The following is a 23,649-nucleotide window of genomic DNA, read 5'->3' on the forward strand; positions in this document are numbered from 1 at the left end:
TCCAAATCTGAACACATCTTCTCTTTTTACATGTAGCAGAAGTGCTAAAGGGGAAGTTGTAAAAAGAAAAAAAAAAACACCACCAAAAAAACCAAAAACCAAACCCCAAAACTTGAGGTAAGCAACTTTCTTCTCAGTTTTGCAGAAAATAAAAATTGTTACCACACTGGCACTTACCTCCATGGCTTGTGTGACTGTTAACGAGTCTATCAGAGCATCTAGGCAAGAAAGAGGAGAGGGATATGATTTTCCTGGCATTTTTCTCTCCTAAAGTGGATCATTTTAAATATTGGTGTGATCCTCAGCAGTTAATATGTTTAATATTTAATATGGAAAATACTGTAATTCGAGGAATGACACCATACAAGTGGAGTTTCACTGATCTTTAGGCAAGGTGATGACCAAAACCATAAATTTGCCTGTTCTAGAGGAGTCCTTTTTTTCAGCTCTTCCTTTTGATTTCTGTCTTAGAGCAACTCAAAGAAGGTAATCTTTGATTTTGCATCTTCTACAATTTTTCCTTTGCTCAGCAGAATTAAAAAGGAAGGGGGGAGAGGATCATTTCAATTGTGCTTTAGTATGTATGCCCTAAGTTATGTATGCATTATTTATTTTTTCCTTCTGGGGATTCCCCTTCCTGTTACAGAAAGTACTGTCCTGTTTTGGGAACTGTGACATGCAAAATCATGTGCTAAGGCTGTCTAAAGGGAAGATAGTCTTATCCTCAGGGCAGAGGCAGTTTCTTAAGAGGCAGTAGAGCTGAGCATGAAAATGAATATTTTTCTTGGAGCTGGAGCTTTCTTTTCTTTTTCTCATGTTTTGCAAATTCTCAGCTCCTCCTGAAAAAAAGATCTACTGAAGACTTTCTCTTGAACTTGTGTTACCTTCTTTTTTGCCTTCCCGTCACTCATCTTGCTTCTTTGCCTCTCTATCTCTTCCGTTAGAGTCAAATGTAATGGAAAAACAGTGTTTGTCTAGGCTGGGATTGCAGAGGTAACTGACCTGGTGGTGAGTTAACCCTGGAGATAAAAGTTCTATTAAGAGTCAGGTAAAGCACCCTGAAGACAGGTTTTACTAGTTGAGGCATACCATCAGGAAGTACTACTCTTCAGTATTAGCTGTTTGGTCAGCTCTTTATACTGCACAGAATGTATTTGCTGGAGACAGTCTAAGGCAATGTCAAAAACCTCTGCATCAGTCTTCATTGTGAGATATGGATGTATCTCTCATGTTTGCATCTGTTGACAGCTGCATTTATCTGTGGACCTAGCCTTGTCTTTTTGTCTCTGTGTGTGTGTGTGTGTCTGTGTCGTCATAGAAATAAGATTTGTTGGTAGCCTCTACATAGCAAGTGAAACATGCAGGTAATTTATTGTTCAGCTCTTAAAGCAGCTACGTATATGATATATTGGCTTGTTATGTGGATATTGAGAATTCAGAACAACTGTTGTGTTTTTTAAATATATACACAGTGCATAGTTGACTGTTAGCAATTAAACTCTGCTTTTAACCAGCATAATTGTTGAACGCCTTTTATTATCTCTTTTCCTTTCTCATGCTCTTGGCAACTATCAAATACCTGACAGATTATGTCTCTACTGATGATGCATCTGCTTTTTTTTTCCCCTGCTCTGCTTGCTTTCCCACTGAGTTTACTGGTAGATATGAATCTGACTCCAGCACAGAATCATGAGCTGTCTGAATTTTCGGTACAAGGAGTTTTTGACTCAGCTTATTATATCACTGTTTTTGTGCAGTACATTTCTTCAAATTGAGGTACAAGGACAATGTGTACTTAGCTGCTGTTTTACTTGCTTTGGTACAGATTTTTTTCTTACTTTTTCTGTGAAGCATTATTACTGTTGCTAGCAGAATTTCCCAAAATAGTAATTTGAAGAATCCCACAAAATTCTCAATGATTCTTTCCCATTCGAAATATATAATGTGAATATTTACAATTAGTTTTGAATATGAATAAGTAAGAATATTTTCTGCCAGTGGACTGCAAAAATGGTTGTAATTTCTTAGTGGGAAATCTGTTTCACTCACACCTGTATGTAATCATTCTCTTGCAAGAACATGTACGTCTGGCAGTAGAATGAGATCCTATTAAGTGTTTGCAAATGATGCAGCAAAACTTCCTGTATTGTCTTACCTGAAATTTCTTTATACTGTACTGAAAGTATTGTAATTATAGTTACAAGAAAAAAAGAGCTAGACTCTGATGTGCTGTGTAAGTATAAGGGAATAAAAAAGTTGTTTCCTGTTGTTTCCTGACAGCATGCCAGTCCTTTGTAGCTAATAGGGTAGCGGTTATTTGGGGGGCGGGGGAAGGAAAAAGAGTGCTTAGGGACTGACTTCAAAGCTACATAGGTGACCTTAATTTGGGAACTGCGTATCTTTTGAGGGCTTGACTTTTTTACATTAATAGCAACCTTATTTATTTATTTGTTTGTGTGTTTATTTTTACGGAGAGTGAAACACTTCTAGATTAAACTTAACATTTAATTTGTCACATTAAAGGACTAATTCTTATTACTGAAATCTAAAAATAAAAATATTTCTACTTTCCCCTCTTTTATTATGTTTATATACATATTTTCAGATATGATTCTGGACCAGCAGGTGGGTTCTGGGCAGCTCAGCGAGGATGTTCGTCACAGAGTGCACGAGGCATTACTGAAACAGCATCACCATCAGAATCAAAAGAAGCTGAGTAACAGGATCCCAATTGTGAGATCCTTTGCTGATATTGGAAAGAAGCAATCTGAGCCCCATTCCATGGATAAAAATGGTAATGCATTGCTTTATTTTGTGTTTTGAACTTTCAGTTATACCTGTCTGTTGAGTATCACATGTGCTTTGTACCCAAGGCTTGAAGTTGGCCTGATTCTGCTCTGAAAAGCTACAGTGTAAAAGTGGAACCTGTTACATGAGAGTTGTTACTCTAATGCATTCAGTAACACACCTGTTTAAATTAGAAATTCAGGTATCCTGCACAATTCAGGGCTGTGCAGAGATATTCAAGGGATTTTGAATATGTTGATGTGCCTTTCTGTCCTGGGTGATTGTCATGGCACGTTACCTGTGGCACAGCAGAGCTTAAGAACACTTGTGGTGCTTTACTAACTCTGCAATCCTTCAGATTGAGCTTGAGTATCTTTGCTCAGTGTTGCTGTAAACTGTGGACACACTCCATTAGTGCCAGAAATGTGATATGACTGGTTTTTACTTATATTGACTATCTGGGCCTATTTAGTTAAAATGTAATGGTTTGTTGGGATAGTTTCTATGACAGTGTATGAATTAGCCTAGTGTTCAACTGGTGCTTCAGAATTCATAGTTGAGTGTGAGGGGCTGGAAAATGAGAAAAACATTTGCAAGATGACAATGTTGGTGAGGTGCTGCAATAACTGTACCTTGTTCTTTCAGAAAACCACTTTTTGAGAAATCATGCTTATGGACATGAGAGAGCACATTTTTGAAGTTGTTCTGCAGTAAAATATTGGCTTAACCTTTTTATTTCTTGCTTTTACAGAAGCCTTTATAAGCTGTAATGTTGCTATAGGTTAATCATAATGAAAAATCAGTTCTTATTGCCTCTTCCTCGTTTACATAACCATGGGCCTGTGTTATGAAAATTGCAGCCAAATCTTGCAAGTATTTACAATTAATTCACTGGAATTACACATTGCAGCATTACTGAGCCTCTGTATCTAGTAACATCACAATACACGCAACACTTTTGTCTGAACACCATTGGATTATAGTGACTCTTATTCCAGAAATCACCTTAGTTATATCAAAATCTCATTCCTTTCTGCTGTCTTTCTGGTTCAGGGCCCTGCTGAGCTCCCCTGCTATCCTGGGAAGTGGGGAGTGAGGAAGGAACCACAGCAGAGTAAAGGTGCTGGGTGCAAAAGTCAGCTGCGTGCTGTAAGGTGTAGGGCAGAAGGGAAAAGAGTAGTACAGCTGATGTGGAAAGATGGGGCTGTTGGTATGAAGATTAACCTTGGTTTCAAGGAAAGACCATTTGTTTCAGTCATTACCACGTGAAATGTTAACAGGTACTTATGAATATAGCTGCTTCCCAGGGGAAGACTCTCAGACCTAAAAGGCAACATGTAATTTCACCTGAAGAGGATGTTAGATAGAAACATACTGATTATGCCAAAATATAAATTTAAGAGTAAGGAAAAAATACTATTTATTGGAGCAGATTGTCTAGAGAAGTTGTGGATGCTCCATCCCTGGAAGTGTTCAAGGCCAGGTTGGATGGAGCTTTGAGCAACCTGGTCTAGTGGAACGTGTCCCTGCCCAATGGCAGGGGGTTAGAACTAGATGATCTGTAAAGGGCCCTTTCCAACCCAAACCATTCTATGACTTATTAAGATCTGTGTGATTATGTGTATTGATACGCAAGGGTAAAAGAGAGTAGAGTGAACATCCGTCCTTTTAAAGGCAATTTTCCTGTTAATTTGTGCAATTCTTGCTGATGACTGATGACTTTAAACAAATATTCAGGAGAAACTTAAAGTTAATTCTATAATGCTCCTATTTCTTAATTTGCACAGGATGCAAGGTGGAAACTTGCATTCCATAAGCTTTTTGCACTAGATCTTATATAACAAATAAGCAGCAGATCTCCTTAAAAAGATTCCTCAGGGCAAGCTATGAAAGTATCATAAGCTTAGTTTTTTCTGACTGTTACTGGAGCTGATGCAGCAATTCACTCCAAAAACATCTCCCTTTTGCCTGAGTTTCATCAGGGAACATTTAAATTCTCATCTGATTTCCCCCAAAATAGATTCTAGACAGCAGCTAAGTCCATATTATGCACACTAATTTTATATACTTAGTGGTTAAATGATTCTGTAGGTAGGGAGACACATTCTTACTGGTTTTCATTTGTCTGTGCTTATTCTGCAAGATGGAAAACTACTGAATTCCAGTTCACATGCATATTAGATGTGCCTCAGAGCACTCCAACCTCAGGATAAAAGAATCACTTGGTAACTTTCACTATGTTAATTTAAATTAAATGCACCATAAACGATACAAATCTAAATAATTTTAGGAACATTTATAAAAAGGTAAATCAGCTTTTTATCTAAAATACAGTGAAGAGTTCCAAACCCAGTCTTTTTGGACGCAGGTGTTTTTTAATCAGTTTAAACCATTACTCTTCCACTTGCATCCTTTAAGTGCTAATGCACATTTGGCAATCTTGTGCATTGGCCTCTTCGAAACAGGTGATGGCCCTGTAATAAAGCAAAGAGGGGTTGGCTTATTTTAACCTTCTCTCTTGCCATTCATTACCCTGTTACATTAAAATTCTGATTCTTATTTTATTGCCTGAATTGTACTAAAATTAGCTTTAGTTTTAGAAGAGGAAAATTCAGTTTAAGTTTTTGGTTCTAAGTTTTTGGTTCTTAAAAAGAATCAAATTTTTCTCTTCAAGACAACAGCAAATGAGCGGTTATTAACCTGGGTTAAAGGAGTGGAGAAAGAGATGGATCTGGAGAGCTGCCTAACTTCAGGCACACTGACTGTTACCTCTTCTGGCACACTCTTAAGTTCTTTCTTTACCCTGAGTAACTTGCTATAGTACGTGGTGTGTAAATAATGCATGAATCTATGCTGAAATGCTCAGCTTTCAGGAACTCTGCTGTCCTTAGAAGCTTAACCAGAGGTAGCTGCGAGGTTTCTGATCATCTTCTGCCATTGCCTCATGCCCCTAATGCTGGAGTTCAGCTACAGTGTTATGCTCACTGCAGCTGTATATTTCTTTTTAGATTGCTATGGAATGCCTATACAAGCTTCTCATAATGATACAAAAATGAGTTATTAAAATATGACTTTGGATCAGGTGAAAGTGAAAGAAGAATCAGCTGAATATGCTTAAAAGAAAGCAAAGCAAAAGGATATAAACACCTTATATTGTCACGTGTGTGCTGAGACTCGCATCTTTGTTTCCTAAGGACAAACTGGTAAAATGCAATCAAGGCATAATTTTAGTCTGCTTATTCCCATTTGTGCACAAACATTACGTAGAATGTATGAACATAAAATGTTCCATATATTGCAACAGTGGCAATATTGTTCTCTCATTTTAATACAAAAAATGTATTAAAATAGTAAAATACTAAATTGCTTAATTCCTAGAAGACTGCAGGGAGAAAAAAAGATCATCTCAGGTAATACTGATGAGTTTACAGCTCAGTTTACTCCTATCAGAGATCAGAGTTTTCAGAAATGGCAAGTGCCAGGAGCTTTAGATGGGCCACTTATTTGTCCCTGTTGAAATTAGGCAGGGGAAGTTGGACACTTTTTCTGGAACTGAGTTGGGTTAAATTTGGGTTTAGTGTACAAGGTTTAACTGATAACCATCCTTAGCAATCTGCAGTGTGTACAATAGGTGGTTCAGAGCCAAAAATCTTTGCCATCTGGGTTATATGGTACAGCTGAGGATGCAAAACCCCTTCTTTGCCCAAGTTCTGGACTATGCTAGCTTATCAATGTGTCAATCTTCAGATATTCAGGAGTAAAGTCTGAAAACAAAAACATAAACTTAAATTCAATATATGGCTGTGCTGCTGACAGACCACTGTGATATCTTTGCTGGAAGATAGTTGTACATATGTTCTCCCTCCATCTTTTCTTTGTTTAAGAGTCTGTCAGACCATCTAATTAATTTGCTTTGTATTTAGTAGTATTATCTTTTGTTTACAATGGCTTTTCTTCACATCCTCTGCAGGGCTAAGATGTCAGGGTGCTATGGATTTACCATGCATTTTTAATGCTGCCATGCTGTGTTTAACTTTCACTTTTCATTACGCATCAAAACTGTGAGAATTAAAAGCCTGCTTTTGATGTTCCAATAAAAACCGACAGTCAAATTTGGCATAAAAGCAGCAAAAATTATTTTTTTTAAAGTCTGATTTGACACCAAATACCCAAAATAGAGGGTGACAAGTAATTTTAGCATAAATACTGTAAAAAAGCAGGTAAAAATATGAATATTTGTCATTAGTAAATAATCTTTAAAAAGTTTGGTTTGTAAAGCAGTTTAAATTATTTTTATTGAGATCAATAGGTTTTTCACTCTGATACCTGAGAGCTGTGTCTGTAAATTCTTATGACATGGTCTAAAAAGCAAAAGATGGTTGTAAACTCGACTTTCTGTTGTTAGACGAGTGCTAAAATGATTTCATAAGCCTTTCCCTTTTTATAAATGTGCGTGGCATCAAAAAGTAGCTGATTTGATGAAAATGTAGTTAGAAAAAGAACTTTTCATCATGTAAATATTTTAGGTTTTTTGACTTGCTATTTCACCTTTAATCTAGACTTCATGTATGTTTGTGTGTGTGTATATATATATATATGAAATGAATTCTAACAGACCTTTTACTAATTAAAATCAAAGAGGAAGGAACTAGGGGAGAGGAGCATGGCAGGATAAGTGACTTGTAAACTGTATTTCCATGAACCTTGCTGAAGTGTTCTTTATCTATAACATGATCATGCGCCTGTTTTCTGTTCCATATGTATGGCATTTATAACTGTTTCTTCTCCTTTGGTGTCAGAACAGACACATTATTAGTGTAAAAATTACATTATGCCGCTCATGATGTCTGTCTGATTTTGAGAAATTCTGAAATTCCAAGGAGAGGTTTATTGATATGCCAAAGAGCTTGAAGAAAGCAATGGCATATTAAATTTGTGATCTTCAGAGGTAACACCATGAGCTGCAGGGGCAGTTCATTTAGAGATATTCTTTTTCAAGCCTTTTTCCATTTGTTTCAGTTAGCATGATGGGCTGGTCTGGGCTTCTTCGTTGTTTTATGGCAGTATGAGCACACATGGAGGTGTTTGAGACTAAAATTGGGTGTCTAATTTAGGACAGTATGAGTTAGTATCTCAGTAAATCTATATTACCTGTTATGTGATAGTGTTTGTTACTTTCCTCAGTTTTCTAATCTCCAGTAAAATACAGCTCAAGCATTTATGCCTTAACTCACAGCTAGTTTACAGCATGTAAAACTCTGATGTCAGTAGTACCATGTGGAGAAAGATGGACATTACTTGGAGCCATATGAAAAGGATAAGGAAGCATTGCTAGGTTAGTGACCATTTTCCTTTGTTTTGGGAATAAGTCACAACAAATGTCATATATATACCCAAGTTTTCTGACAATACTGGATCTGGATCAGGTGGGTTGCTTGAAGAGATTTCCTTGAAGAGAAGGCAAACTCAAAGATTCTAGCTTAAATTAGCTAATTATCTATTTCTTCTTTTATGTTCTTCTCAAATGTATATATGTTGATCAGCTTGTATTATCAACAAGTTTTGTTATTAAAATATTTAACTTGTATGTACAAACATTTTCATCGGATATTTATTATTTCTTTCTCTACATTTCCTTGTACCCAAGATAAAATGTGTAATCTATACGTATAAAACAGTATCATTCATCTTTGTATTTCTTTATTTTGCTCTGTCTTTGTTGTGTCTGTCTCTAACAGGCTCATCTCATCTCTGTATCTTCTTCATCTCCTATCCTTTGGGTTCTGTAAACTCCCTGAAGGTTCAGAGGTAGTATAAATACCTGTTCTTGCCTGGGCTTCGGATAATTTCAAATGTTACATCCATGTCTTCATCTCAGTTTCTTGAGCATGCAACTTCTTGCTCTAGTGATAAATAGTGAAAAAATACTTCAGGCCTTTGTCAGCAGCTGTGGTACATTTAAGAGAAGTTTGTGTGGAATGGTGTTGGGTTGGGGAAAAAAAAGTTCATTTCCTTACATCAATTTGTAAAACTTCAAAACATAGCATTTTAGTTAAAACTGCATGACTTACGTGAAATATGCTTGAAATTCAGGCCTAGCTTTAGAAAAACAGGTAAAGTAACTTCTTTCTCATCTCTTACATTATGTATCATTAGCAAACACCAAATCTCCTTGTGGTTACACAGGTACAATGGGACTGACATGGTTCTTTACTGATTTAAAATGTTATGCATTAAGGTCTAAAGGTACATACACAATCCAGCCCACAAAGATGGTATCACTGCTCTGTTAGCTTAGAATTTTACTATATACTTAGGAAAATTTACTTTTCTCAGTCCTTGATTTTTGATCTGGACAGTGCGTCCATTTAGATTTAGAAAATTGGTGAGTAGTTGCAGTGAATAGCCGGAAGGCTGTAATAGCTGACTTGCAAAGAAGACTTTTTCCTAAATGCAAAGAAATCTGTAATGTCTAGAAAAATAAGCAACTTATTTTCTGATTCAGTTCCTTTTGATGTGTCAGTTGCATCCAGTTTGTTCCTGTTAACCTTGATTTGTATCTGAATGCATTGTACTTGGCTTTTGTCATTGGCATTCTAGATGCCTCTGGGTTTTGATTAATAAATGCAGTAGACATAGTTCAGTGTCTTGAACTTTAAGTTTTAGGGAGTTAAGAGTTTGTGGCATGTGACATTAATTTCTTTGGATTAATTTTCTGGTGGGTTTTTTTTTGTGTGTGCTTTTTTTTTTTTTTTTTTTTTGTTAATTCAGCTGGACCAATAGTCTCAAAATGTTGACTCTATCATCAAATGCAAACTTCTGTTAGTGTGGCAAATGCAAACCTAATTTTGATGGATTGCAATTTTAAGTGACTTGGTTTTGCATGGTGTGAATTTTTGTGTGAATTTTTGCTCTATTCAAAACTTTGGTGATTTCACATCTGATACCACATTCATATCTGAAAAAAACCCCACTCTTTTATGTACACCAGTTTAAAATATAATTTTAAAAACTGTGCTGATACTGGCCATTTAATACATAGATTAGCCTTAATGCCCATTTTAGTGTGGTTTTCTGTTAGGTATTAAGTTCCTTTGGATGGTGGCTGAATATTTCAATGATAGCACATTGTTCATTTGTTTGATACTTTCAAAAATTTGAGTGGCTCTTTGATGAATTCTCAAAGAATGCAGCTCTTTAGATGCTTTATGCAGATAGACTGTGGGATAAATCAAGGTTTTTAAACTTTAGATTTTTAAGGACTCAAAGTACTACATTGCCCTCTTAAAAAATAAAATACTGCATTTACCGCATACAATGTGTAAATATATTTTGCTCAAGAGAGCTGAAATAGAACTAGGAAGAGCAGGGTATTGAAGAGCTGAATAAGTAGCAAGGCTGTTGCTGTTACTCACTCTTAGAGGGAGTTGATGGTTTATGCCTTCACCGTAAGCCACCACCAGCTTAAACCCCATATTGCTGACTCACAGAAGTAATAAACCATTACGTTTTTTTCAGAGCGGATATTTCAAGCCTAGCTAGGGTTTGGTGGTGAGGGTTTTTTTGTTTGTTCATTTAATAATTTCTTTTGCACATAGTGCTTTGAAAGCTCCCATATCATAAAGATATGGGAGAAAACTTGGAATTGGTGTACCTATATTACAGAGACAGTTTGATGCTGTGGTGACTGCTGACATTCTGGTGGAAATCAGAGAAGGAGTGTTTTTTGTTGTTTGGTTTGGATAGTAGATTGGTTTGCTGTAGTCTAGATATGATGCGATAGCTCTCCTCTTCATTCACATAGCTCTTTAATTGATTGTTGCTTCATTTTGGGACCATCATGGTGCCAAAAACTGTGTCTTTAATTCAGAGAAAAAAAATCAATTCCTGAAATTAAAAGGGGCTTGAAGATAAAGCACATCTATAGTAGCCAACATACTTTACCAAACTGATTGTTTTTAATGACATTGGAAAACCAGCCTACCACAGTGGTGCCAGTGTTCACTAGGTTGTCATCAGCGTGCTTCTGGTCCTAACCCACTGGGAATTACTCATGTGCTTCACAGTATTCACCCCAAAGACACCTCCTTTAATTCAGCATGAAACTATACAATAAAATTAAATTAATTTATGAATTTTTGTGGCTTCATTCATCAGAAGTAGAGGAAGCTACCAAATATAAAACCAACCATGCTGCTAGAGAGAGGGTCACCATAGCACTGCATCTACCTACTATCTGGTGCAAAATATACAGACATTTAATAAACTACATGTGTATAGGAGGAAAACTCCCTCCAAAACCCAGTACTTTTAGTCTTACTTTTCTGTTGAAGGGCCACACAGAGACCAAGTTCCAGATTCACATTTTACTGACTTTATTGTTGCACGAGAAACACATTCCTGCAGTTTAAGATGGTCTTTAAAAATCTTTCTCCAAGTCTATCATGTGAAAAGTGAAATTGCCTGTCTTCTATACCTTGTATTTGTTTGATACTCAATACAGTAAAACCCCCAAGCTTCTTGTTCCAAGATTCAGAAAGCTGTCTTAAGATGCAGAGCTATTTAAACGTCTCTTACTGCCTCAAGGTAAAACTTGTGTTCTTTCAGATTACTCCAGCATATGGGTAAATCAAAGTTTGAGGTCTTCTGTTGGCACAGAATAAGAACATATGCTATTCTTATAAACTTCACATACTTACTGGTTGTGGCTTTTATTTCCTACCATGTATATTTTTACATATTTTTTCCTAAAAGAAAAGTGGACACAATATTTAAAAGTTAGCCTTTGGACTGTTATGCTAATTGCTTAGAGGCTTTTGACACCTCCAATTATGATGTTAAAGTTTCAGTATTTATAACATGTGGTCCATGCTCTGACTCCTTTGTTGGTCAATATTTTTATCTCCCTGGCATATATCCCTGCTCTCATTTTCTTGTTTTTTGGTTCCAGAAAAAAGAAGTATAAATGTAAATCCCTAATTAGCAACAGGAAGATAATGAACTACTATTTCTGTTGCTTTCCTGTAACGTCTTTATAATATAGTATGTACATTAGTATGAGTAATTATTACAAGTATTTCTCTTTATATAGATCCTAGAATATAGAGGAGGGTCTAAAAGGAAGAAATTAAGAGTTAAGAAGGACTAATATTAATACATTTAAAGTTTTCTGGGGGTAAGATAAGGGAGAAATTTTCCCTGAGTTCTAATTGAAAGTCAAATTGAATGACCGTTTATAAGCATCTTGCATATTTAATAATTTCTGTCTTCAGATTTGCAAAAGTTGTCTCGTGTGACATTAAGGAATTAAGTCTTTTAATGTGAACTCCTTTAAGTTACATTAATGTGGTGCTTTCTGAAACCAATCCTTTGTTCTTGCCATATGTAAATTCTAATCCTGACTTATTTTTATCTACTTGGTTAGATTAACATGCTAGTCATGTCTGCTTTTTTGCCATTCTCTGTTTATTTCACTGTAGTGCTGAACAAAAGCCCTGATTTCTGTTCCTGCTTTGATCTGTCTTTGTCCTGAATCAGAATTTGGACTATTTGCATATTTAAGATTGATGCATTTAATAATAAGATTCCTAGCAATACATTTTAAAACATTCTGTTCCCGTACTTCCTAATCAAAGTGAAAAATCTCTGGCTATGCTACTAGGATGCAGCACAAGAGTCTGAAAACAGTCTTGTGTCATGGGAGATTTGCATAGTGGAAAATGAGATGTTGATTTTCATGAAAACCAACCTTTTCCTTGAGCAAGTGTTACAACTGGGAATTCATGGCCAGGCTTAGACAAGGATACTGTAGTGCTCAGCTGTGACAGAAGCTGGATACTTAAGTAATTTGGCAGTGGCTAAGATACTCTTGCAAGTCTTCAGTCCTGTTCAGACTGGATCCTGTGAAGCGCTCTGTTTACTGTCTGTGGCTGAGGACATGCTTGGACTGCAAGCGTGTGTTAACAGCGGTGAGGGGACACACCGTGGCTTTCTGAATTGCCCAGACAACGTGCCTAAGCTGAGGACTTTCAGACTGTCTTTATCTTCAAGCATCGTGAACATATGGTCTTAGTTACTGTGCAAGTTTAGGTTGATTTTCACCAGAACCAATGTTTTCACATCATCATTTCTCAGTCATATGAGAGACTTTATTTGCTATGGAAACAAATATATGCTGGGCACGAGATGCTGACTCTGGGCCAGTTGGACTCTGTAGTTATTCCTGGGTATGTGTTAGGGCAGTAAGAGATAGTTGGCTCATATATTTAGTACTTTTTCCTGTACTTTGTTGTGGTGTTCAGAGCTGTGCATGGCTCCTGCCATGCCAGGGAGGGAGGAAGAGTGCAGGCAAGCAGGGAATGGCCCATCACCCTGTGGGGTTTGCGTGCCCTTAGTGTGTGGATTGTGGCCTCTGGCTGTGCACAGGGTCAGTGTTGGCGTGAAGTAAATATACGCTTTGTGTGACATATACTTGTTGCTTAATACTCTTTTTGAGCTTTTGCTGGGATAATTTATTGGTCAAAAGGCTTACCGTTTGCTTACGAGACTGAGGCATGTTTAACTATTTCTTATCTTGAGATATTTTTTAAAACTTCTATTAAATAGTAAAGCCTCACTGGAATTTTTTGAAAATGTATTTGCCGAAACATTTGGTTTACACATGTCAATAATCACATTGTTCAATACTGAGGTTTTGTATCATCTTGATTTCCAATACATCTGTTTTTATAGCAGTCCTTTTTTGTGCTGGGTTTTGTAGCTGTTGTTATAATCAGGGTATTATTATACACATGAGTGAATTTATGAAGATTAGTAATCCTGTTTTATTCAGTGAGGAGTATTCTTGTAGACAGATATTACCCAAAATTGGCAGCTCCTGAAATTGCTAAGAAACCATGTGAACAGCAGGACTTTCATCAAATGTAATATCTTAAAAATCATAACCTTTAACTGGCATAGAAAGCTTGTCTTCCAATATAATCAAGAGTATCTTTTACGTTTTTAAAATTACATTCTCCCATTCCTAACTGCACATGATGGATGTTCTGTATTTTGAGAATGTGCAGTTCTTGATAAGTATTTAATTAAAATGCCATGTTTGGATGCTTCATATACATATGATACGAAATGTATATAGGCCTTTAACAACTATTTCATTGGATGTTGATTTATTTACAGAAGAAATTGTTAGTATTCTGTAATAATGGTACTTCTTTTAGCAGGTCAGATTGTTTCCCCACAGTCTGCTCCAGCCTGTATTGAAAACAAAAATGATGTGAGCAGAGAAAACAGCACTGTTGACTTTAGCAAGGTAAGTGTTCGCTGGCAGTGAAAAGAGTTTCCTGACTACCAAATAGATCTTTTAAATTAAATCAAATGAATCCATGTGAATCAGAAAAAGCTGTGAAGTGCAGTTTTTACTTCATCATTAGTTTCATGTGCGCTGCCACACAGTTTGTATGCAACAAAAAAGCATTTTTAATTTTCTTGATAAATTACTGGTAACAGGAAAGCGCAGTTCAGGAACATGAATAGATTTATTTCATGACAGTATCATAGGTGTGTATTTGTAGGGGGAATTTTTACAAATGAACAGAATTATCTAAGTAGGAAAGTAGTTCAGAATTCTTTTAATTCAGATTTACCTCTCAAAATTTTACTTTTTTAGAAGTACTGTATGAATGCAAACTATGCTTTTTATAACCTGAACTCGTGGATTCCAGATGTCTCAAACAGAATGTGTTTCTGTAAACCTATAACTTAATTCTTCTGGCAAGCCAAGATATTTCAGTACGCTTCACAAAAGATGTTAACTGTGCAGTAGTGGAGATTGTAATGACAGTTCAATGTTAGATAGCAAAGAGAAGCAAACAGCTTCTCAGCTTTAATGTAAAGGAGAATCCTAATTTGTTTAAGAAGTCTATCTACCTAAAACAAACTGTCACATTAGATACAGATGACAGACCTGACAGGGATAGATTACTTCAGCTGACACATTAATACAACAAAGGTTGAGGAAGTGAAGAAAGGTGATTTAAACCAAAATTCTGAAGAACAGCACTTTGAGTCTGTTGAATCTTAATGTTAGTGCAGCTGAGCTAAAAGTAGAGTTATGTGATTGCTCCATCTGGTGCCAGACTTATTTCCTAGCAGCAGTAGCTATTTGCACCATTCGAATTCTTGACTGAACATGCCAGACTAGGAATGGTATATGGCTAAAATAAAGATGAGAAACAGATCTTTTTGTCAAAGACAGAAGAAAGGAAACTGGCTGAGGATGTATTATGGACTACATTTCTACAGTGGTAGCGAGGAGATCTATAAACAGTGACAAGTTGTTAAAATTTAATGCTAATACTTTAAAATTATTTAAAACTAAGATTATAATGCTTTAAAAAGTTAAGTATGATTTTGTTTTCCCGATGTTTATATTAAAAGTGTTAACTAAAGCTAATTGTTCTGGCAAGATTTCAAATATCAAGCTAGAAAATTTTGTAAAGGATATAAATAAAGCTGTCTATTCAAAATTAATCTATGCAGAGGTGAAGCTCATAACAACCCAAAGAGAACAACACAACTATCAGTAGTGCTTTTCTTGCACATTTCTCCAGTTGCTTTGAGTGTTGTAGGGTCAAAATCACAGTCTATTATGTAGCTGCATGATGTTTGTATCAAGTGGCAACGGAAGCTGCATCCTTTGATCCTTCACTCACTACTTTAGTAGTACTGCAGCTTTCCTGACTGAAAGAACTATTTCTATTTAAACTGGCCTGAGAAGAGATCAACATGTAATTTTTTTTGCTAGCCTCAGCACTGTTAGATAACTACAAGGACATGAAGAATATGAAAGGAACAGCTTTTGTTTGCAGGAATGAAAGGAAAGGATTGTAATCTAAATATCTTTTTTTACTGCCTTTAAATAGGTCCATTTATCCTTTTTAAGATGTATAAGTAAACTAGACTTTCCCCTTGAAATGTGCTATTGCAATAACTCCCAATGGTTATAATTGGAATTATATGCACAGATTGAGAGGAAAGTAGAGCAGTACACTAATTTTCTCTAGAGTATTGTGATTTCTTGCTCTAATTTTGTTCCACATATTAATTTCATTTATCTTCTACAAAAAAGCACCTTTGACTACCTCACATATTCTCTCCTTGCTAAGCTGTCTCCCTTGGGCTACTTCTAATATTCCAAATTTTGGAGTGAATTCAAAAAGCTGACTTAATCTGAATACAGCACTGAGACTGTTGATTGTATTGGCATCTAGTTATGAATAACGTAAGCCACGGCACTAAAAGCTGTCTCGAATGTTACTTTAACAGCACAGAGAGGGAGACATAGTTTCGGGTGTTTGAACTCGTAAATGTATCACTTCTCTTCCTCTGGGTACACCACGAGGACTTTGTATTCTGGGGGTGATATGGAGGTGATCTGTGACAGTACCACTTGGTCCCGTGTTGGGGCAAGATGGGGATGGCAGTTTAACAACTGCATCTGGCTGATCTCTGCTTCTTATGCCAGAGGCTGGAGGGAACCCTGCTTGTCCGTAAATACCAAATATGTAAAGAGACTGTGCTCTTGTCCCTTCTTGTGGCAACATTCCTGTGCTCCACATGGAAGCATTATTTCTGAATCAAACCCTGATCCCATACTGACAGTTTGCTCTTTCAGATACCATGTGAAATAATTGACTTGTTTTGAATACTGGTTGGCCTTGCATATAAATAAATGTAGTTAATATGTGTCACGGCTTTCCTAAGAAGTGATGCTGGGTATTTTCTGTTTGTCTTCATGTCAATTTATGTTTGGTTCTGGGGAAGGCTTCCAGCACTCTTTTCAGTCCTTAAGTTGCCCTGGAGGGGAATGACTTCCACATTATTTAGTTCCATGTTTATTCAGAGCTTACTGGGACTATTTAGTTTCAGGTCAATGAATGTGGCTCAGGTTAGGGTGCAGATAAAGATGCACATGAGGTCTCCACAGCTAAAGACTGCTTGTGATAAGAGATGTATAACGGATAAGTTAGATGAAGCCTTTGAAAGATGCAGATTCTGCCTTTGCCCTGAATTCACTTGGGGGCCATGTCTACTCTTGTTATGAACTGGAAGCAACACCTGGGGTTCAGGTGTATTTGCCCAGTTTGATGCTACTCTGCCAACTACTTTCCTTTTAACTGGGGCTCTGTTCGCTACCTAGAAGACTCTGGAATCTTGATAAATAGTACAGGAAACGTCTGGAAATACTTTCTGGTAGACAGGAGGATGTTTCCTTCAGATCTGAACCTTGATCGTGTGATCTGTATGTTAGTGGGACCTTAAGGTGACAACTGTAACATGTTGTACATAAGACATTAGTTATTAAGTGTTATACCTATTCACAAGGTAAAATCCATACAGAATGCACATTGCTGTAGACCTGAAAGACTGCTTCCTTTCTCTCAACTATAAATGACCTATGACACCAAAATTAGGTGCAGAGTGAATCTGTTTGGGTTTTCTATTTCACCCTGAAGAGTTATTTTGTGATTTCAGTGGGAAATAGAATTTACCTCACTGATACTTTACCTGGAAAAAGTACTTGGTCTCCAACCTTCCAGGTTGATTTGATGCTTGTTTAACTTTATGAGGTGTTTGCTCATGATTCTAGATTAGTTTAGGATAGCATTAGACATCTCTTTGTGATTTCAGCAAAATCAGATTTCATTACACAGGCAACTGTGTTATATCTGAATTCTGATTTAGTGCCAGAGCCATTTGCAAGAAAACAATTTTCTAAATATTACCAAAAACTATGCAAACTAGTACTGACAGATGGCTGTAAGATAGACATTAAAATGGTCCACTTTAACAGTTTATATTGGATTTGGTTGCTGTTGTTGTGTTTAGATTAATAAAAGGAAAGCAAATGACAAAATTCATGCATTTTGAAATGTAGACAATACTGGTGCATAATGAAATCAAACATACATTATATATACTATTACTCCATGTTGATCTTTGATACGGGGTAAACTCTGGACTAATACTAAGGAAATAAATACAAATGAACACATTCCTAGGCAAATACTTTGAGCTTATATAGCAATGTCACAATGAAGCTGTTTGTCTTTTCCTGATTTTCTGCTGTTCCTGCAAAAGTCAACATCACTGCCTTAAAACTCCAAAGTTTTTATTCTGCTTTATTTATCAATTTACTCTTGAGACAGTCATGGTCATAGCTTATTTTCTATTATTTTCAGCAGAAGGACAACCATCTTTCATTAAATCCCAAAACAAAAACACATCTCACTCAGAGTAGTAGAAGGAAAATTATGTGTAGTGGAACCTGGTTTTCTTCTCACTGAGATTATAATACAACAACTCTGAAGGATGAATTCATGATTTACAGAATTTTTAATTATGGAAAAATAAGTTGTCTTCATTTCTTCTACTGTTATGACTTAGTGATTCTGTTATGAATTACTGATGCTGTTATGATTATTGATAAAAAGTATTAGTAGGAAATTAATACTGTATTCTTAATAAGATTTGGTTTTGATTTTTCTTTGTCTTTATAAATTAATTCTGCAATACTTAGACTATGTTTCCAAGAAAAAATTAGTCAAATAATGAAAGACCTGTTTTTGAGAAATATTTTCACTTAAAAAATATTCGACAGACAAGAATAGTAGAAACTGTCTGATTGTAATGTCTAAGATTACAGTGCAGTGACCAGGAAGTCTCTATCAACAAGTAGTGGAAAAAATACCTGTGAAGAGCTTTTAGGTTATAATTTAATATACTTTTCCCAGGTTGACCTGCACTTTATGAAAAAGATACCACCTGGAGCTGAAGCATCAAACATCTTAGTTGGTGAACTGGAGTTCCTGGACCGCGCGGTTGTTGCTTTTGTTAGGTTATCCCCTGCAGTGCTGCTTACGGGACTAGCAGAAGTTCCAATTCCAACAAGGTACGGCTGGATTTATTTCTCTTCATGTTTTTCTCAGTTTGTGGAGGCAGAGTGATGTGACCTTCAGCTTTGTCAGTTACTGAGTTATGAATTCAGTTCTTTCTGTAACAAAGACATTTATTAACCACATCTCTCCACTCATCCTTTGAATGATGTATAGGTATATTCAGAAACATGCCATTTGTGTCTGCAGATAATAGTTCTTCACAGAAGTAGAAATAACAGCTTGTTAGGTTACAACACACAGTTTATCCTATACAAATCGGTAATACTGCAGATGAAATACTAAGGTGAAGTATTCACCTGCTTAGAAAATTTCGGTTGGAACTGAAATTGCTTGTGCGATGCTGCATAATTATAGCCAGAAGAAAGAAAAATGAAGAGGAAATTGAGTAAAGGGAAAAAAGAAACTGTGTGATTTGATTGACTAGGGAAGAGTGAATGAATGAAGAACATGCTGTAGATCTCATACTCCTCTAAAAGTTACTTTGTAGATACATGCATGGTAGTGAATGTGACTTTTAACTGTAAATTTTTAGTAGATTAATCTTTTCTAAGGTGAATTTTTTCCCTGATGAAGTACTTCAGTTCTGAGAAAACATTATGAGGAATTAAACAAAAGTCTAAAATAGACTTTGTAGTCAAATAGAAAGCATTTAAATAGACCTGCAGATATATTTTTTCCTGCTAGGGTTGATTCACATCAAAACTCCAAAGTGATTCACCCATATCTGAGTTCACTGACTTAACTATTATTGCAGTCTTTCACTTTTTTTTTTGTATTTGTGCATATGTTTGTACACATATTCTGTCTCTTTTCCCCTTCCCTCTCTTAGTGTCTATAAAAGTAGAATTCCGACACAAGGCAATGGTGTCTTCCAGTTGTTAGTGACACTCAGGAAGGAGTGATATGCTACGAAATGCAATGCTGAGACTCAGATCCTTACTCCTATTCAAATAAACAATATAAAATTTTCTTTTAAGTTGTAGTTACTTTGTATATGTCTTCATCTTTTCTGATTTTTACATGTGTGTAAGGAACATTGGGGGACTGAGTTTTTTCTGAAGCCTTTCCTTATAATCTCCCCCAAATTCCTGCCCAAGAAAACCAACCTACCAAAAGAAAAACAAATTTTCTTGATTCTTGTCCAAAATAAAATAAAATAATTAAAATTCAGAATAAGTAAGAATTGATGCAAAAATGTTTATTTTTTAAAAGGTTAATGTTATTCAAAAAACTGTCTTATGCATTTTAGCACAACTGAGAACTTCAATTATTTCATTTGGATCTATCCTCTGCATTTTATAGAACCTCACTAGCCCCAGGCCTAGAGTTAATGCTATCTAGAGCCTTAATGGGAGTAAGAATGATTTAAAAATTCTTTTTATTCAGGGTAATTTAACTTCCCCGATATTGCAATAACAATTATAACTACTGTCATAAAACAGTTGATTCTGTCAAATTAACAGAATTAAATAAATTAATGTTATGTACATAGACTATAATTGCATGTATTTATTATGTAAGATGAGGTTTGTTATGTAAGGAGGCTTTGATAGTCTCACTCAAGTCTGACTGTGAAGCTTATGATATATTTTTGGAAGTTATTTTTACATTTTTTCTAACCAGAACTTCATGTTTAAATGCATGTGTGAGGATCTTGAAGGAGTTTATATATAATATTTGTCTTAGAGGTTCTTCTAGTCCAGTTTTTAAATAAGTTTTTCTGCAGTATATGTAATTACTTTCAACTATCTATCCTTTGAATTTTTTAAATTTACCTTTTATTTGCAGATTTTTGTTTATTCTTCTTGGACCACTGGGTAAAGGGCAACAATACCATGAGATTGGAAGATCAATTGCAACACTAATGACAGATGAGGTATTTTTATTCATGACTTGGTTTTAGTAATTTTGCACTGACTGATGAGGTTTAATAGGGAACCTCCAGTGTGGAATTGTCCAAATGAAACATAGCTAATCATTCTAATGAGGCACAAAATAGCATTCTAGTTCATTTCATGAGTCTGTAACAGCCCAGATTATGCTGCCATGCGAAGATAACAAAATGAGAAACAATATTCATAAGCAAGAATATCTTTACCGAGAAGATTCTATTTTACACAACTACTTTCCAGTTGTATTAACTGTGTTTAAACTGTTAAACCTCTGTAACATTTAGCACCCATAAGGATGTTTTTCCATAGCAGCTGGAGCTTCCATGAAAACTATGTACTAGAAACTCTAGTCAGGTGAAGCCGAGACTGTTTGGTGGGAACTGCATGAAGTGCTTTCTGTTTCAGAGAAAAGGGGCCATTGTGAAAAATGTTATGAGAGTATTCCTTTCTCCATCTCCTTTCCTCCCACGTACTCGTCTCCCATTTGTCACAGGTGTTCCATGATGTTGCTTACAAAGCAAAAGACCGCAATGACTTGGTGTCTGGAATTGATGAGTTTCTTGATCAGGTTACTGTTCTCCCTCCTGGAGAGTGGGACCCAACGATTCGAATAGAACCACCTAAAAATGTTCCCTCTCAGGTTTGTACACTGTAAAATTCAGACACTTTTAAATGTTGTGATGGATTTTTGCTAGGTAGAATTAAGTCTCATGAATGCAGCATTTAGCAGAGTCACTATATAGACATTTTCTGTGCTCTTTTGTTTAATCTGCTTTAAAAGAACCCTTGTCTTGCAAGCATATGGTATAGCAATGACATTTTGTGTAGATCAATACTAATTTGCTCCTGAATGAAGACAGATAGTTGTATCTAAAGATTCAAGGGTAATTGGTCATAAGGATCTTTGATTATGCTTATCAGCCATGATTTGCTTTTCTTCTAAGCTTAGTGCAAGAATTGATCAAAGCTGCCTGGCTTGCTACTCTTTACAATGTTTTCTGATACAAGATTTTCTGTGATCAGTTCTTTAAATTTCTTAGACCACAGTTCCTTCTATTCCTGTTAAAGAACTTCTCTACAGCTTATGAAGAGGTTATGTTGATGAATCTTAGAATAAAATTTGCATGTTTAGTCTTTCAACTCTCAAAGCCTGTCCTTTGCTAAAATTATGTTTTGGTTGCTAAGACCCATGCGAAATATCTTTTCCTTCTGGTAGGAGAAGCGTAAGATCCCAGGAGTGCCAAACGGAACTGCAGCCCATGGGGATGCAGAGCAACCTGGAGGACACTCTGGACCAGAACTGCAACGCACTGGAAAGTTAGTGAAATCATATGCAAGACTTTAGGTGTTCTAAGTGATGCACTTCCAAATGAGTTATAATGGTCTTGGTCTGGTTCTCGCTCAAATAACTGGCTTGGCATATGATTTTTATTCAGGCATTTTTTCGTGGTTTGTGTACCACATAGTTGAAAAGGACACTGCATGCTAATTTGCAGACAGGGGGAGAGGGCAAAAGGATTTGATTTTTCACATTGTATTTATTGCAAGCTGCTTACTCTATTATTTGTAAAGGTCAGATCTCTCTTAAACCCGATTAACATATTTTATTGTTGTGTAGCACAAAGGAAAAGTTGGGAATAGTCTTGTGCCATGTATTATGAATGCTTACAATTATTTTGTAGTTGAAGTTTCTGGGTTGTGCAGCTCTAGCATTTCTTTTTTACCTCAGTAAGCCATGATGTGTCCTGGTACGTGAGGCTATGATTACCACAGTGGCTGCAATATATGCATATCAGAAGCAAGAATTTGCCTCAAGGAGTACTTAAGTTCTCTGATCTAATATCTTGCAGTATAAGTGCATCAGCTGTCAGCGGGTGCTGTAGTGCAGTATAGTTGTGCTATAGACTTTTCTGTTACCTTGCTGCCAATTCCTACCTGCATAAGGCTAAAGATTCAGCTGCAGTTTTGGTGTATACAGTGAGGCAAAGGAGGTGATGGCCTGTAAGCTGTTCTCTCATCAATAAACTTGGTAATTGATGGCTCAAAGGATTGTTCTGATATTTAGGGAGATGGTAGCATATTATCTTCCTCTTTAACCCAGCAACATCTGATACTTTGGATGCCTGTGAGAAAAAGAGCATTGTGGAGATGTTTACTTTAACTATATTGTAAGGGAGCATCTGTTCCTAAATATGTGATTATATTTAGCATAGTGTAAATGACAAAAGATGTCAGTTTTTGTCCTTGGAAAATTGTGGCCTACATTCAATTCTATCATCAAGTGTATTGAGGAACAGGTTCTTAAATAAATAATGTGAAACTCTATATGTAGACATGTAGGTAAATGGGCACTGTGGTGGCTCTCTAATTAAACAAATGGAAAGAATTATTCCACGTAATAAATAATAGGATTTTATGTGTGGGAGCTAACAACTGTTAAGAAGCTTTGCATCTGGATGATTAGATGAAGATTTTATGAGAGAAATATGCAAATCAGTTAGCTTTAAAGATACTATTTCCTGATTAAAGTTATCAAGACAGGGTTCCCAAAACTTTCTTCTGGGAAGGATGAATTGTAAGAGTATGTATCATTTGATCAAGGAACAATAACTTCAGTATATTTAAAGCAATACTGTGAAAGAAAGTTTGAGATGCCTTTTTCATTAATTTGACCTCTTCTAATTTTTTTTTAGATTTTTTGGAGGATTGATTTTAGATATAAAAAGAAAAGCTCCCTTCTTCTGGAGTGACTTCAGGGATGCTCTCAGTCTGCAGTGTCTGGCATCATTTTTGTTTCTCTACTGTGCTTGCATGTCTCCTGTCATCACATTTGGTGGTCTGCTGGGAGAAGCAACTGAAGGTCGTATAGTATGTGTTAAATCTGAACTTTTAAAACAAACATTCCTAGGTTTGTGGTTAGTATTTTCTCACTGTTGCATGAATCACCTTTAAATATTGGCTTATATTCGGTGTTCATAAGGCTACAGAGTAAGACTTTGCAAAAAGAACCT

General features: G+C 36.1%; 1 protein-coding gene across 1 annotated transcript in view; it reads left to right on the top strand.

Annotated features, from left to right (window-relative positions):
- Nucleotides 1-23,649, top strand: part of SLC4A10 (solute carrier family 4, sodium bicarbonate transporter, member 10) — a 117,933-nt gene that overhangs the window by 61,084 nt on the left and 33,200 nt on the right. Inside the window, exons 6-12 of the mRNA XM_010009798.1 lie at nucleotides 2,606-2,794; nucleotides 14,010-14,098; nucleotides 18,582-18,739; nucleotides 20,535-20,622; nucleotides 21,132-21,278; nucleotides 21,855-21,955; nucleotides 23,332-23,506. Coding sequence (XP_010008100.1) covers nucleotides 2,606-2,794; nucleotides 14,010-14,098; nucleotides 18,582-18,739; nucleotides 20,535-20,622; nucleotides 21,132-21,278; nucleotides 21,855-21,955; nucleotides 23,332-23,506 — 947 coding nt within the window. The remainder of the gene's footprint in view (nucleotides 1-2,605; nucleotides 2,795-14,009; nucleotides 14,099-18,581; nucleotides 18,740-20,534; nucleotides 20,623-21,131; nucleotides 21,279-21,854; nucleotides 21,956-23,331; nucleotides 23,507-23,649) is intronic.

Source organism: Nestor notabilis, unplaced genomic scaffold, assembly GCF_000696875.1.
Source record: "Nestor notabilis isolate BGI_N333 unplaced genomic scaffold, ASM69687v1 scaffold5302, whole genome shotgun sequence".
In the NCBI taxonomy this organism is placed as follows: domain Eukaryota; kingdom Metazoa; phylum Chordata; class Aves; order Psittaciformes; family Psittacidae; genus Nestor; species Nestor notabilis.